General features: G+C 43.5%; 1 protein-coding gene across 1 annotated transcript in view; it reads left to right on the forward strand.

The window, feature by feature from the left end:
• Positions 1-16352, forward strand: part of LOC129834556 (PH domain leucine-rich repeat-containing protein phosphatase 2-like) — a 49699-nt gene extending 33347 nt beyond the window's left edge. The window contains exons 13-19 of the mRNA XM_055899662.1: positions 2025-2225; positions 2443-2605; positions 4729-4859; positions 5029-5142; positions 6002-6196; positions 6807-7038; positions 7205-16352. Of these exons, the coding sequence (XP_055755637.1) occupies positions 2025-2225; positions 2443-2605; positions 4729-4859; positions 5029-5142; positions 6002-6196; positions 6807-7038; positions 7205-8497 (2329 nt within the window). The 3' untranslated portion in view covers positions 8498-16352. The remainder of the gene's footprint in view (positions 1-2024; positions 2226-2442; positions 2606-4728; positions 4860-5028; positions 5143-6001; positions 6197-6806; positions 7039-7204) is intronic.
• The last annotated feature ends 276 nt before the right edge of the window (positions 16353-16628 follow it).

Raw genomic sequence — 16628 nt, forward strand, 5'->3', positions numbered from 1 at the left:
TGGACTGTAACGTGAGCTCCCCCCCCCCCCCCCCCCCCCCCAACAGCCTGACTCTACCGTTTCCTGTCTGATAAATCACTGGGCTTCCATTAAGCCTGGCCTACTCTACTCTGTCTCCCATGCTGGGACATCGAGCGCCAGTGTGACGGCTGTAAAGTGCCTCATTGGTCAACAACGTTTGTTTTTCAGTGTTTTAAAAGAGCCACCACTAGAAGGTGTATTCCTATTGATTTTCTCCCTGTCATCCTTTATCTGAATCTGTTTTGTTAAAGGAAATTTATGGCCAGAGTGTTGGTAACAAGAGCTTTTAACTCTCCTGTCATAACAGTTTTAAGAGGAAGTCCTACATTTGACACTATGTCTAAATCATCTAATGCTGACTTGATATTACACATTTACATCACTTACAGTTGAAGTCGGAAGGTTACATACACTTAGGTTGGAGTCATTAAAACTTGTTTTTCAACCATGCCACAAATTAGTTGTTAACGAACTATAGTTTTGCAAGTCGGTTAGGACATCTACTTTGTGCATGACACAAGTCATTTTTCCAACAATTGTTTACAGACAGATAATTCACTGTATCACAGTTCCAGGGGGTCAGAAGTTTACATATACTAAGTTGACACTGCCTTTAAACAGCTTGGAAAAAATTCCAGAAAATTACGTCATGGCTTTAGAAGCTTCTGATAGGCTAATTGACATAATTTGAGTCAATTGGAGGTGTACCTGTGGATGTATTTCAAGGCCTACCTTCAAACTCAGTGCCTCTTTGCTTGACATCATGGGAAAATCAAAAGAAATCAGCCAAGACCTCAGAAAAAACATTGGAGACCTCCACAAGTCTGGTTCATCCTCGGGACCAATTTCCAAACACCTGTAGGTACCATGTTCATCTGTACAAACAATAGTATGCAAGTATAAACACCATGGGACCACGCAGCCGTCATACCAATCAGGAAGGAGACGCGTTCTGTCTCCTAGAGATGAACGTACTTTGGTGCGAAAAGTGCAAATCAATCCCAGAACAACAGCAAAGGACCTTGTGAAGATGCTGGAGGAAACAAGTACAAAAGTATCTATATCCACAGTAAAACGAGTCCTATATCGACATAACCTGAAAGGCCGCTCAGCAAGGAAGAAGCCACTGCTCCAAAACCGCCATAAAAAAAGCCAGACTACGGTTTGCAACTGCACATGGGGACAAAGATCGTACTTTTTGGAGAAATGTCCTCTGGTCTGATGAAACAAAAATTGAACAGTTTGGCCATAATGACCATCATTATGTTTGGAGGAAAAATGGGGAGGCTTGCAAGCCGAAGAACACCATCCCAACCGTGAAGCACGGGGGTGGCAGCATCCTGTTGTGGGGGTGCTTTGCTGCAGGAGGGACTGGTGCACTTCACAAAATAGATGGCATCATGAGGTAGGAAAATTATGTGGATATATTGAAGCAACATCTCAAGACATCAGTCAGGAAGTTAGTGCTTGGTTGCAAAAGTCAAGGTATTGGAGTGGCCATCACAAAGCCTTGACCTCAATTCTTTCGAAAATGTGTGGGCAGAACTGAAAAAGCGTGTGTGAGCAAGGCCAACAAACCTGACTCAGTTACACCAGCTTTGTCAGGAGGAATGGGCCAAAAATTCACCCAACTTATTGTGGGAAGCTTGTGGAAGGCTACCCGAAATGTTTGACCCAAGTTGACCCAAGGCAATGCTACCAAATACTAATTGAGTGTATGTAAACTTCTTACCCAGTGGAAATGTGATGAAAGAAATAAAAGCTGAAATAAGTCATTCTCCCTACTATTATCCTGACATTTCACATTCTTAAAATAAAGTGGTGATTCTAACTGACCTAAGACAGGGAATTTGTACTAGTATTAAATGTCAGGGATTGTGAAAAACTGAGTTTAAATGTATTTGGCTAAGGTGTGTTAACTTCCGACTTCAACTGTATATCACTGGCAATTAATCCTGTGTTCTTTCCTATTCACATACATCGCTCTCTGCTCCTCCTACTAGCCTAAAGTACCTGAACGTGTCAGCTAATGCCCTGGAGACAATTCCCCCCAGCTGCCAATCAGAGGAGAGCCTCAGCACTCTCCAGGAACTGTACCTGACGGGGAACAAACTGAATGAGAACTGCGCTGCTTTGCTGGTGGGACACCAGAACCTCCGAGTCCTGCACATGGCCTACAACCAGTTGCTCTCTTTCCCTGCCAGGTAACCAACTCCACACCCATTTATACTGCCTTCCTACTGTACCTATGAAGAATGGAAATGCCTTCAATCAGCGGAAGTATTCTACACTACTTTAGAGATTGTGTCTCTAGACATAAAATGTTTTCTATTGCTCCTAATATACTGTAGCTATTCTCTAGATCTGATATGAGCCATTGTTCTGTGGTGGAGACATCTCTATACTGCTCTGTGTGTGCAGTAAACTGAGTAAACTGGAGCTGCTGGAGGAGCTGAATCTGAGTGGCAACAAGCTGAAGACCATCCCCTCCACCGTGTCCAGCTGTAAGAGGCTACACACCCTCATAGCACACTCCAACCACATCAGTGTGTTCCCCGAGATCCTCAACCTGCCAGAGATCAAGGTCAGTTTCACTCATATCTGTTTATATTAGGGCTGTCCCCGACTAAAAAAAAATCTTGGTTGAATGAGAGTCGTCCTGTTCTTTCAACCAATCGATTGGTTGAAATATTGAAACTTATTTTTCCATATATAGACAGACACACCCTAATAAAATCAACCATATGCACTGAGCTTGTCTGATGCTTTAAGCCACTGTTTGATTAAATAATTAAGATGACTCAAGAAAGAGCTCGATGGTCACACTGTGTTAAAAAAAAAGTATAGCGTGTGACTGGTGCATGTTGTCTCGCTCTCCTCCCTGCTGCAGCGAACAGGCACCACAGCATAGCAAGTGTTTATTGCGCTGTCCGTGCTTAAGCAGCAACGTCATTTCAGCCATTACATGTTTCTGAAATCCGTAATTTGTTTAAGAAAACATTCCCTATTCTCTCAACCTTTGCTCTCTTTACTTGAAACATGTATTCATCACATGCACGTGACCAATAGGGCCTGACCTATAACCTATCATAATCACATCAATAAATTGGTTAGAACAAATTTCGAATACAGTAACACATGACAGCAAAATGCATGTGGAAGTTGTGAAAAATAAATTCAAAACAGGCGAATGTTTGCTGGTTTTGTGCCAAACAGCTGTTAGATGATAATATTATAATTTTTTCTGACCATTTTGAAATAGTGTAAAAAACACTAAATATGTGTACCAGAGTCTGTTCTAACAAAAATACATAAATATATAAAGCCTTTATTACAGCAGACTAAAATCAGTTGCATGCATTTGTGAATTGCAGTTTATTTATCGTTTAGGCTAATTATTCACAGCTCCCTTTGTTATTTCATTTTAAAACAAAAATGCTTGATTGCATTTCAGAGCATGAATGTCTCGTGTGCTGTGTGATGGCATGAACGAATGGATGACTGACTGATACGGTAGCCTATATATTGAAATATAGGCTTAAGTAAGTTACGGTATTAAGACTAAACAGGACGCGCTCTTTTGCCTACAGCTCGATGGTGGTTATACAAGGCTACTATACCAAGACCAGTAATGATAACGCCATTACTTATTATTATGATTATGATAATAATTGGAATAATAACAGTAAGGAGATCAAGAAAAAGGAGGGTATAGGAGCGAGAGCTGCGTGCGTATTATGTGTGACAAACAGGTGCTGTTATATTACAACATTATTTTTCTGCCTGTTTGGAACAGTGTAAACAACACTAAATACATTATACGTAATACCAGTCTGTACTAACCCTCCCAAAATGTAAAGCTTAAATTACAGCATAGCAAAGATTAAAAACAGCCGAATCTGTGAAATTGCTTTATCTGACTTTTTGCTGTTGCATGAGGCTTGGTGCTCAGGGAATCATTAGTCTATTAAATAATCACTCAAACAGCCAACAGAAGCAGGATCTGTCGTTTTTCTGTAGATATATATGGATGATTTTTTTATAAAGCCAGGCACATTTGACAGTTAAGTTGGGGTTTCCTCTCTCCTCAATTGTTTTTAGACAATTAGGCGAAGGCAAGATCTGTTTCTGCTGCTCCACCGCATTGTTTTCAATCCCAATATGCAGGTTAACTTTGCTATTATGCAACATAGGGAAAGGCGTCAATTCTATGGCGCACTGAAGGTTATGTTTCAGAACCGCGGACAGCGACCGTATCCAATGCGGGAGAACGTGCATTTGTTATAAAATAATATTAGACTTATTCGTGTTGCATCATTTTTTTACATAATATAACCATATACCATTTCAGTATCACATGTCTTAGAGGGATGGACTGTGCCATCCCCGTGGCCTCCTCAATGGATTAGTCCGCTGAGACAGGCACAAATCAGACAGGTGTCTTGTGCACTGCTCGACTAAAGAAATCTCGGTCAACCAACAGGCTATCGACCAAACAATCAACCAGTCGACTAAATGGGGTCAGCCCTAGTTTGTGTTTTGTTTATGCATATGTCTATAAGATGTGTATATGTCTTTATTACAATGTTATAATGTATAACAGTGTGTGTGTGTGTTATCTTCTACCTCCACCCTGTGTGTGTGTGTGTGTGTGTGTGTGTGTGTGTGTGTGTGTGTGTGTGTGTGTGTGTGTGTGTGTGTGTGTAGCTGGTGGACTTGAGCTGTAATGAGCTGACTGAGATCCTACTACCAGACTCTCTAACGGCCACCCTGCACGAACTGGACCTGACTGGCAACAGCAGCCTCATGCTGGAGCACAAAACACTCAACCTGTTCAGGTGACACACAGAGACCACAGTGTCATGCCGCACAATGAAGTATCAGAGGCCGCTGGTGTACTTGGATAAGCTATGAGATAAATCATATTCTTGTGCTACGCCGTGAATTATGGTTCGGCCCAGTGCATGGTGAGGTAATGCCCCCATCTCTTTGTCTCTCTCTCCTCAGTCACATCACCACCCTGAAGCTGGACCAGAAGCCAGCCATGACCACCGGGGACTCCCTGGGCTCCTCCACCCTGTGGAACCACGGCTACTCTGAGATGAGCGGACAGAGGAACAAGTGAGCAGGAGGGAGGGAGGGAGGAGGGCTGAGGGAGAGAGAGAGTTACTTTGAGACAGTGAGTGAGAGCATCAAAGTGTGAGAGAGCATCAAAGTGTATTTTTTTGTTGTTGAGTGAAGCCCTAATTTATGACAATCTTCTGATGAGAGGGTATAAATCGTATTATGAGATCACGTGTGGTTTTAGAGAGCGCCTTTAAGGAACATTTCTCCTCTTTCATGGAATCGCTGTGAGCAGCACTACATTAAATGGTCTGAGAAGAGGATGTGCTTCTTATAGTCCATATCAGCCCGTTTCTTTTCTGCTCTGCCTCTTGACTGGCATCCTATTTTAAACCTTACCCGGGGCTATCATATGCATCTATGAAGGAGTTACTTAGTTATCTAACTGTACAGCCCCAGCACAGCTTCCACTGCCTGGGTGAATGTCTGTTGGGGCTGGCATCTAGGCCCCTGGGCAGCGGATATTTTTTAATAGTAGGGAAGGCCGGGAAGCCTAATACTTCCTGTGGATACAACGGGTATAAAGCAGTTTCCCCTGCATCATTGATGGGGGCCCAGTTTGCCTGGCTCATGTCCTAACAGGGCCTCACAGGGTCATGACCACCACAGTGTCACAGGGGGCCGTGTCTGGTGTCACACCCAGCCCCTGCTGCCTCCGTAGGAATAGGGCTCTGTCTCACTGTGTTCAAGTATAGATGAGTTAGTCCTGTTTGGCTTGAATTTGAGGAAGATTCTATGCTTATGAGCAAGATTGTATAATGGGATTTACACACAAAAAATGTAACCACATTTTGTTTCCACTTTTTGTGTTAATCTTATATCTATACTAACGGTATTTTCTCTTCCTTGGGGACAGGTTGTGTGTGTCTGTGCTGGCAGTGGACCACTTTGGGGATAGTGTTGAGGCGGCCTATGGCGTCTTCGACGGAGATCGCAATGAGGAAGTTCCTCGTCTGCTGCAGTGCACCATGGGAGATGTGCTGTCGGAGGAGCTGCTGCATTCCAGTGTGGACAGTGTGTACATGAGTAACACCTTCCTCACCTCACACAGGTATGAGCATCATGCATACACAGACACACACCCATTCTGCTTGTATTGCTGTAATACAAGCAAAATGTAGGCACATTTCAGTATCCTATGAATCAGGGGCGTAACTTTGGTTTTAGAAGTGGGGTGGACATCATCATTATTATAATTTATTTTGTATCCAGTCAGATAAACACTCCAAACAACCTACCCCACCGATCGGAGATGTCCGCATGGTCCTAAAGCACACCGTTGCCTTGTTTTGTATCACATTCCAATGCTAAAACTGAACTGGGGGGTACAAAAATGCAACTTCAGAATGTGGGTGGGACATGTTCCCCCCCCCCCCCCCCCCCCGCCTCCCCCGCCCCCACCGAAAGTTGCGCCCCTGCTATGAATTACTGTTGCCCCTTAAGGAAGACAAACCTACAATTGTACTATTCCATGTTCATTTACATTTGATTGACTTAATTCACAACTGTATTAGCTAGGAACATATGCAAATACATATGCAAATAACAACATAATGAATATTCAAAATGGTCTACTTTTAATGTTTATTTAACAAAGAAGCTAGCTATTTGCAGGACATATGCTGATAGTTGCATTCTGTGATGTATGTTGTATGATGCAGGAAACTGGGCATGGCTGGTCAGAAGCTGGGTGCATCTGCCCTGCTCTGCTACATCCACCACGAGCCGTCGGAGCTGGGCAGCTACTTCAGCCTGACGGTGGCCAACGTGGGCAGCTGCCAGGCGGTTCTGTGTCGAGATGGCCAGCCTCTGCCCCTCTCCAAGGTCTTCAGCCTGGAGCAGAGCACCGAAGAGATGGACAGGGTCAAACTCAGCAAGGCGATCATCACTGAGGTACTGAGGAGAGTCAGGCGTGTGTGAATGCACGTCTCTGTGAGGGCCTTTGTGTTCATTAAGATCTACTTGTTAGTTAACGTTTGATGTGATGCCTTATGCTCCGAGGTATTCATTTGTATTCGAAGTGCAGAGCTGAGTCCCCTCCTGTGTTATTGTGTTGCAGGATAACAAGGTGAGTGGAGTGACATGCTGCTCTCGCCTGCTGGGATGCTCTTATCTGTCTCCCTGGGTGCTGCCCAAGCCCTGGGTGCGCACCGAGCCGCTGTGTTCCCAAGATGAGTTCTTGATCCTGGGGAACCGGGCGCTGTTTGAGAGGGTGTCCTACCAGGAGGCCGTGTGCACTGTGCAGGCCGTGAGGGACCCCCGCGCAGCTGCCAAGAAGCTCTGCACGCTGGCCCAGAGCTACGGCTGTCGGGACAATGTGGGGGCGGTGGTGGTGTCCCTGCACATCGGGGAGGACAGCTGTACCTGTGAGACCCCTCACGCCAGTACTGGTACTGAACCCCGTGGACCCCCTCCAACACCCCTCCCCGTCACTGCTCCCCCAGGGGACCCGGCCACGCCCTCCTCCAGCAGTGGCATCGCCTCAGAGTTCAACAGCGAGACTTCGGCCTCGGAGGTGGGGAGTGAGGCGGGCTCCACGGCCTCTGACGAGCACCCCTCCACTGGCCCCATAGCCCGACCTGAGAGGCGCTGTAGCCTCCACCCTGCAGCCACGCTCTGTGCCCCCGCGGGACCCGGCTCAGCTGGGGTAGGGGGGCCCCACCCAGTCCTGTTCCAGCGCCAGCCCTCCTGTGCCACCTTCTCCAGTAACCAGTCTGACAACGGGCTGGACAGTGATGACGAGGCTCCACTAGAGGGAGTCATCTCCAACGGGAGCAAGCTGGAGGTGGAGGTGGACATCCACTGCTGTGCTTTCCAGATCCGCTCTGGGCCCCCCGCGAGCCACAAGGACCACAACCTGGACAAGACGCGCTCAGACTACCCCAACGGAAAGATGCGTCGTCAGAACAGCGTGGTGGTGTCAGCCACTAACGGCTGCCTGCTGGCTGTGTGTGGCAGGGAGATCTCCGACCTAAAGAAGTCCCCCTCCACCTGCAGCCTCTTTGGGAAGAAGCTCTCCAACGGCTCCGTGGTGGCCCCGGAAGATAGCCACAACCTCATCGAGGTAGCCGTGGAGGCCCCTAAGAAGAAGTCGGGTTACTTCACTGCCCCTGCCCAGCAGGACCCCGAGGACCAGCTGGTAGTGCCTCCCAGTCTAGAGCAGGATGTTAGGGAACAGCTGAGGGGCCAGAGCCCTATGGTCCCAGGACCTCCACCTCCTTTCACACCCCCGTCCATCAGAGACCCTGTGTGGGACCACCCCCACCCCCCTGCTCCCATGCTGCCCCAGCGGGACCTCGCCCCCAACCCTATCCCTGCCCTACAGCAGGAAGTCTATGATACTGCCCTCTAGAGGGGACCAGAGCACAGCGCCACCCTGTGGTTGTCCTGTGACAGTGCCATACCAGGGGGGCAGAGGAGGTCTCTCTGGCACAGGTGGGATATTCCAGTTCAAGTTTCCATTCAGCTCTGTCATGAAGACATGTGGGGCCTTGACTGTTTACACATGAATGCGTTACGTCACGTTAGACGTAGAGAGGTACTTAGCTAACTGTCTGATGAACCTGGTGGAACTGTCAGAGTATCAGAGCTGAACAGGCACAAGTCACTAACCATGAAAATAGGTTGTGAAAAGAAGGGGGCCACCAGAGGCCAAAATACCCCAGCCTGAACTAGAATACCTCATGCTTTTTAGACTGCAAAACTTGTTTGCAACATTTCCCTTTACTTGGAAGGAAGGTCAAATAGTGAAATGGTAGAATAATCCATTTGAGTGTGTTATCATTCCATTGCTGGGGGCTCCAGGGGTTCCTAGATCCCAGGGACAAGTCCTGTGACCAAAAGGTGAAAAAGTGCCTACTGTAGATGACTCAGCCCCAGATGTCCCTGCCTCCCTGCCTGTGTGTGTATGGAGGGGGGAGGGGACACGCATCAGTATTAACCCTGGAATAGGACATCACTGTGTGACAGCGTCCTCCAGGGGCCACCAATGGTACAGCCACTTCTCGCGCTCGCTCGCTCTCTCTCTCTGTCTCTGTCTGTCTGTCTGTCTGTATATATATATCGTACTTTATCTCCCTCTCTAACCTGTTGACTGCACAATGGCAGCCGACATGGCTGGCAGGACTGGAAACTGGGCTGACTGGCCCTTACTCTGTGGTACAAGGATTTAGACTGTGTATGCTAGAGGCAGGTAGGAACATAACAGCAGGTGATTAAAAAAAACTAATTTAATTTTTATTTACTAAAAAAACTAAGATGTGACCCTTTCTATCTACACCATAATCCTCTATATGGGAAATACAGTTAGTATCTATATACACATTTAGTCTGAGCAGTATAGTGCAGAACCACATAGTGGTGTAATCACATGACCTGCTTGGCCTAGTCCTAGCATCCGGATGTGTATCCATTTGAAATGATTGAAGCCTTGCTGGGAGGAATAATACAGAAAATAATGTTCAAAAATAGCATCAAGCTCTCAAGAAAAGGCAAACGCAAAATAACATAACAGTGCATTGCTCACCTGTACAGAATCAATATGGCATACTGCTTCAAAACCATTATTGTAACACTGTATCCGTGACAGTGCATGGTCAGCAAATTTTAACAGAAAAAGTTGTTATATTAATGATGTTTTATGGGCAACATGAGTGGTGACAATGAAGACGAAACAATTGTTCACGGTGTTCATATCTCAAAGACGCTACAATGCACACTAGATACTGTACAGGAATCATTACAAATGATGGGTGAAAAAACATGTTCTTCAACATGAGTTCTTCACATTATTAGAGTGCCATCATTTAAGGAGTCCAGATACTGTGAGGTGTGTAGCCCCTTTTTCTATCGTTTTTCTAGTTTCACGCTTGTTGTACCCAGGAAATTGTGCAAAATCTCTCCAGTGACCAACGTATCGAAAGTGTTTTAAGGTTTGAGAATCATTCTGTTCCCATCATTCCATTAGCTTCACAGTCAACTAAACAAAATATCCATGAGTAGAGTACTAAAATGAGGATGTAACATGGTATATTATTTTACATGTAAAGTATGCATGTTGTGAAAGTCTATTTTAGCCATGCAGTTTGCATAATTCCTTTGGAGCCTATAGATAGAGCTGGTTGATGTTCTTCATTTTAAGTCAGTGACCGGCAAGAGAAAGAGTAGAAATAATTAGATATTTCATTCTCAGATCTACTGACAGATTCAATAGGGGTTTGTGGGACATCTGGTGGTGATAACTATGAATTGCCTCAGATGTTAGTTATATATCAGTGAATATCACCAGTGTACTGTACGACCACTACCACCTACTGTATAACAGATTCAGAATAAGCACAATGTGTTTTTGTTGGCAGGACAGAAAAGCTCATTGTTGTCTTGGTGACAAGGGCTGGTTTGAGTAAGAGGGGTGGTGTAAAGCTCATATGAGTGGCAACACCAAACCATTTCAACAGGTGGGTGGATGACTGGATGGGGTATTGTGAAGGAACAACGTTTCAAGAGGTATGTAGGACACCTGACCAAATGCTGAGGAGGATGTTATCTTACTCTTCTTTCACAGTGTGGAGACAAGCCTTTGTCTGTTCCATATGTTTCTAAGCTGTCAAGGGACCCTTGGTTAATACCATTCAACCAATGAGGGAAACGGGTTTATCAGATTACGTTTATGTGGAATTTTAGCAAAAATATATAATACTCTTATCTACAAATCAACTCACCAGAGCTAATGATCTCATCCATCGCACATATGTGTTCTGGGATAATGACATGATGCAGATGTGGGTTAAAGTATCGACTATTTGACACACAAAACAAATAACACAGGTATTCTTATGTATAGGGCCAATGAGACATTAACTTATACATTACATATGCAGCTCACTGGATAATGAAGTGATGACATCACAATGAGCAAAGTACTTTTGTGTCCCGAGAAGAGTGAAAAAACTAAAGTATTGAGTGTAAGCCATTTGTTTTGCATCAGAATTTGAGTTCAGACTTTATTTGGGGCATTTGCTAATGGTTTTAGTGTTGCTGAGGCATGGAGTGGTCCACAGTATGGCCCTGGCTTTTATCTAGCACAGACATTGTGAAATATGTCCGTCATGGACATTGCTTTGAATAAAGGCATCTGCATAATATGGGTCAGTTGACTGTGAATATGACATTTCTATAAAGTTGCACTTGTGCTCCAGCAATGTTAAAGGATAGTATACCGCTAATTGACTCATCATTGATATAACAAAGCTGCAGACCAAAATCTACCCCCCTTCCCCTTTGTGCCAAACTGCCTAACTCTAACCCATTTTAGAGAGAACAACTTTCTGACTTAGTAAGAGAGGGATTGTGGTCTGACAAGAGAATGACTGGGATGTGTTCCTAGATGCCACTGTGAAAAGGCTAGTGGCATGGTTGTAATACTTACCATAGCTGCTTAGCTAGCTACAACCCTCTCTATGCTTGTTCATAGCCTTAATGCAGCGCTGCCAGTCCCAATGATGATGGGGACTGTCTTTTTCTGTTGGTTTTATTTCCTTTAGCGGAGCTGGTTTTGCCCTTTGACCTTACGTGGCAAGGTCAGGAGCATATAACACGCCAATATTTTGCATTCTTTTCTCCAAATTGCAGAGGGAGCAAGGCAACGTTTCAAGCCAGTAGAACAAGGATTGGGACCAGAGGGGTGGATTCTAAAGGTTTCGTAGAACTGGCAGTATTTTAGATGCTCAAAAACCTCACAGCGGCTTCGAAATGGCTATTTACTTCATTCTCAACGTTCTAGACTGGAATGATTTGTGAATTTGCCTTTCTTAAGCTTGCTTGCTTATAATATGAGATGTATTACATACAATTGAAGTCGGAAGTTTACATACACCTTAGCCAAATACATTTAAACTCCGTTTTTCACAATTCCTGACATTTAATCCTAGTAGAAATTCCCTGTCTTAGGTCAGGTAGGATCACCACTTTATTATAAGAATGTGAAATGTCAGAATAATAATAGAGAGTGATTTATTTCAGCTTTTATTTCTTTCATCACATTTCCAGTGGTTCAGCAGTTGGCATACACTCAGTTAGTATTTGGTAACATTGCCTTTAAATTGTTTAACTGACAGAGCTGGTGTAACAGAGTCAGGTTTGTAGGCCTCCATGCTCCCACATGCTTTTTCAGTTCTGCCCACAAATGTTCTATGGGATTGAGGTCAGGGCTTTGTGATGGCCACTCCAATACCTTGATTTTGTTGTCCTTAAGCCATTTTGCCACAACTTTGAAAGTATGCTTGGAGTCATTGTCCATTTGGAAGACCCATTTGCGACCAAGTATTAACTTCTTGACTGATGTCTTGAGATGTTGCTTCAATATATCCACATCATTTTCCTTCCTCATGAGGCCATCTATTTTGTGAAGTGCACCAGTCCCTCCTGCAGCAAAGCACCCCCACAACATGATGCTGCCACCCCCGTGTTTCACGGTTGGGATGGTGTTCTCCGGCTTGCAAGCCTCCCCATTTTTCCTCCTAACATAACAATGGTCATTAAGCCCAAACAGTTCTATTTTTGTTTCATCAGACCAGAGGACATTTCTCCAAAAAGGACGATCTTTGTCCCCATTTGTATTTGCAAACCGTAGTCTGTTTTTTTTATGGCAGTTTTGGAGCAGTGGCTTCTTTCTTGCTGAGCGGCCTTTCCGGTTATGTCGATATAGACATAACCTGTCTATAAAATTGTAATTGTAAAATTAAGAGTATCAGGAGCGGTAGAGATACTCTTAATGATCGGCTATGAAAAGCCAACTGACATTTACTCCTGACTTGCTGCACCCTCGACAACTACTGTTATTATTTGACCATGCTGGTCATTTATGAACATTTGAACATCTTGGCCATGTTCCGTTATAATCTCCACCTGGCACAGCCAGAAGAGGACTGGCCACCCCTCATAGCCTGGTTCCTCTCTAGGTTTCTTCCTAGGTTTTGGCCTTTCTAGGGAGTTTTTCTTAGCCACCGTGCTTCTACACCTGCATTGCTTGCTGTTTCGGGTTTTAGGCTGGGTTTCTGTACAGCACTTTGAGATATCAGCTGATGTAAGAAGGGCTATATAAATACATTTGATTTGAAATTTGATTTGATATAGGACTCGTTTAACTGTGGATATAGATACTTTTGTATCAGTTTCCTCCAGCATCTTCACAAGGTCCTTTGCTGTTGTTCTGGGATTGATTTGTACTTTTCGCACCAAAGTATGTTCATCTCTAGGAGACAGAACGCGTCTCCTCCCTGAGCGGTATGACGGCTGCGTGGTCCCATGGTGTTTATACTTGCGTATTATTGTTCGTACAGATGAACGTTGTACCTTCAGGCATTTGGAAATTGGTCCCAAGGATGACCCAGACTTGTGGAGGTCTGCAATTTCTATTCTGATGTCTTGGCTGATTTCTTTTGATTTTTCCATGATGTCAAGCAAAGAGACAATGAGTTTGAAAGTAGGCCTTGAAATACATCCACAGGTACACCTCCAATTGACTCAAATGATGTCAATTAGCCTATCAGGAGCTTCTAAAGCCATGACATCAATTTCTGGAATTTTCCAAGCTGTTTAAAGGCACAGTCAACTTAGTGTATGTAAACTTCTGACCCACTGGAACTGTGATACAGTGAATTATTCTGTCTGTAAACAATTGTTGGAAAAATTACTTGTGTCACGCACAAAGTAGATGTCCTAACCGACTTTCCAAAACTATAGTTTGTTAACAAGTAATTTGTGGTGTGGTTGAAAAACTAGTTGTAATGACTTCAACCTAAGTGTATGTAAACTTCTGACTTCAACTGTAAGTTTTATTCACTTATTTTGTTCCAACTTCGGACAAAATCTGCTCTTCAAAGGATCAAACACTATTTAAAGCACTTTGTATATAGGGAGATGAATATATTCAAAGATTGATATTTGAGTATTATGTGAGAAGTTTATCAAAAATGCACATTAACTCATAGGGCTTGAGTTGTCGTTGTTGTGGCTTCTGTCAGAGAAGACGTGATATGTTTGGCTAAGAGAAAGTATCCAATAGAAGTGCTAATAATTTGAAGTAAAGTGTGAGAGAATTACAAAACTGCTTTTCGGTTGGATGCAAGTTTGTCTTTTAGCACAAAGATAGGCATTGTTCTTCCTTGTTCAAGTCTTAAGGCTTTTTTTCTGTTGAGTCATTCTGCTTCCATGAGAGGAACAGCAGCTAGTGTTGTGGGGTGAAAGATCCTGGCTCATTCTAGGGAGGATAAGTGGCAGAAAGCAGGCATTTTGAATATTGCTTTGTTTGCTAACGGAAGCCACCTGCTGTGCCTCAGGCGGTAACACAGGTACATGTATGCACCACAGGTGTGGGTTTGCCCTCCACCCTGGGCACAGAAAGAGCATTTCAGGACAGACTAAAGAAACAGATTTGAGCTTGCACACATCTGACATTTTCATATGGCATTTAAGTTGAGAACATAAGAACAGTATGAAGAGGTGATTGTCTTTGATGTGGTTGGTGGAACAAGAGAATTCAAAGTTCTCATAATCCTCTTAATGAACAGGAAGTTGGACTTCAAATACACTACACAATGTAGATGATTATGAACATGAATTCCCTCACATCAAATATGCAACGTGTCACCTGTATATATTACTAACAGGTTACACACCTGACCAGAAAATAGGAGGATCCTTTTTTCATAACTATGAAAATGAGTAGTAACTGAACATTCTTGTCTGTGTGTGCGTATGTGTGTGCGTATGCATGTGTGTGAGAATCGTGAAGTGCAGTGTTCTGCCATCGTGTGCGTTTTGACCTTTTGTCAACTCTTTCTGCGCAGTGGTCCATGTAGAAAAGTTGATCAAGAGGCTCCATAATTGGGCCCTAGTTTGCCAAGTGGTGACCAGCAACACACTACTAAGCTCTGTGCGTTCCAAATGCACCCATGCTACGTGCTCTAGCAGCCAAAAATGCATTCCGTATGTCAGAACATGCATCTGCAGATCCTTAGCCAATTATTATAGCCTCCTTATTTTGTTTACAGTCAACTCCCTTGTTTTTGTAAAGAACCAAAAAGTTGACTCCTACTAACAAGAGCTGGAAACAATATTGATTGAAAAGGTCATTAACCTCGATAGAGGAATAAATGTGCCTGTACATATGCATACCGTACGTATGGGGCACAGTAACAGATCAAGGTGACATCACAATGATGGCAAAGTATTCCCTTTAATTATTTAGTAGAGGAGATCAACTACTGTTCATGATCTGAGTGCACAATAATCCTATGTAAATACAGGTGTGTGTGTGTGTGTGTGTGTGTGTTTGTATGCATATTTAAGTAGGTTACGGTGTCAATGCTTTTCTGATTCCGTTTGATCCATTCTCTGTAAACACATTTATAGGTTTTAGTTCTCTTCTCAGAGGGAGAACATGCTGCCTGTTTGTCATTGCGGTCTGAGTGAGAAAGCATGCATGTGTTGCTATTATATTTAACAGAATGAATCTCCATTCTGTTAAATGATTATGGTGAACTCTGGAAAGAATCTGATATTGAAGATGTTTCAATTGTTTAACATGTGACCAAAGTAAACATTGTTTGATCTCACCTTTCTTTCTGTATATTATTTTCTAGAGATGCTTGAATATTTTCTCTCAATGCCAAGAAGCTGAGGTTTATTTTTGTACATTGTTTCATGCAAATGTATAGGTCCTTCTCCACTACAGAATCTAGAATAAAGGGATTCTATTGTATATCGTCGCAGATTATGGTATTTTTATTTAAGATTCTAATTCATGTATTTAATGTCTGAAGCATGCCATATATAAAATGTATACAGTGCATATATGTGATTATTTTCTACAAAATGTTAACATGTTTGTAAGCCAAGGCATTGTTTTGAATATCTGGAGCATATCTAATATTTTTGTTTATTTTAGCATGCAGAAAACTGCTACAAATATTTTTATTCTATTAAATATTTGATGTAATTATTTTGAGGATACCTTGTTTTATCATTTAGGAAAGGACTAACCATGAGCACTTTTGCTGTTTCTCAGCCAGAATTGTACTCCTTAAAATTTTCAGTGGGCGATGGTTTATTTCATTTGAGATGCTGCTATGACTAGTTTTGAGCAGAAAATATGTATTTTTAATTAACTTTCAGCCAAGTAGCAATAAAATTTATACTGTGAAAAACCTCGGCGCGTTTCTCTCTAATTTCCCGACCTTCTGTTCCCCTCGATTGTCTTTCTGATGATAGCATTGGCCAGACTCTATCTAGACGCAAATCCATGGTGTTTCTGAGCTGCATTACAGAAGCCGTTTACCGTTTCAGAACCAAATGGAAGCAAACATAGCAAAACAACAGTTTTATTGGATCAATTCAGGTAGATCCCTCCCAGGTTGCTTTAGAAGCGTTTGGCAACAGAATCGGCGGAATGAACACACCCCTGATCGCTATGCTCTGCTCAG

The sequence above is a fragment of the Salvelinus fontinalis genome, chromosome 35 (genome assembly GCF_029448725.1).
Source record: "Salvelinus fontinalis isolate EN_2023a chromosome 35, ASM2944872v1, whole genome shotgun sequence".
NCBI lineage: Eukaryota > Metazoa > Chordata > Actinopteri > Salmoniformes > Salmonidae > Salvelinus > Salvelinus fontinalis.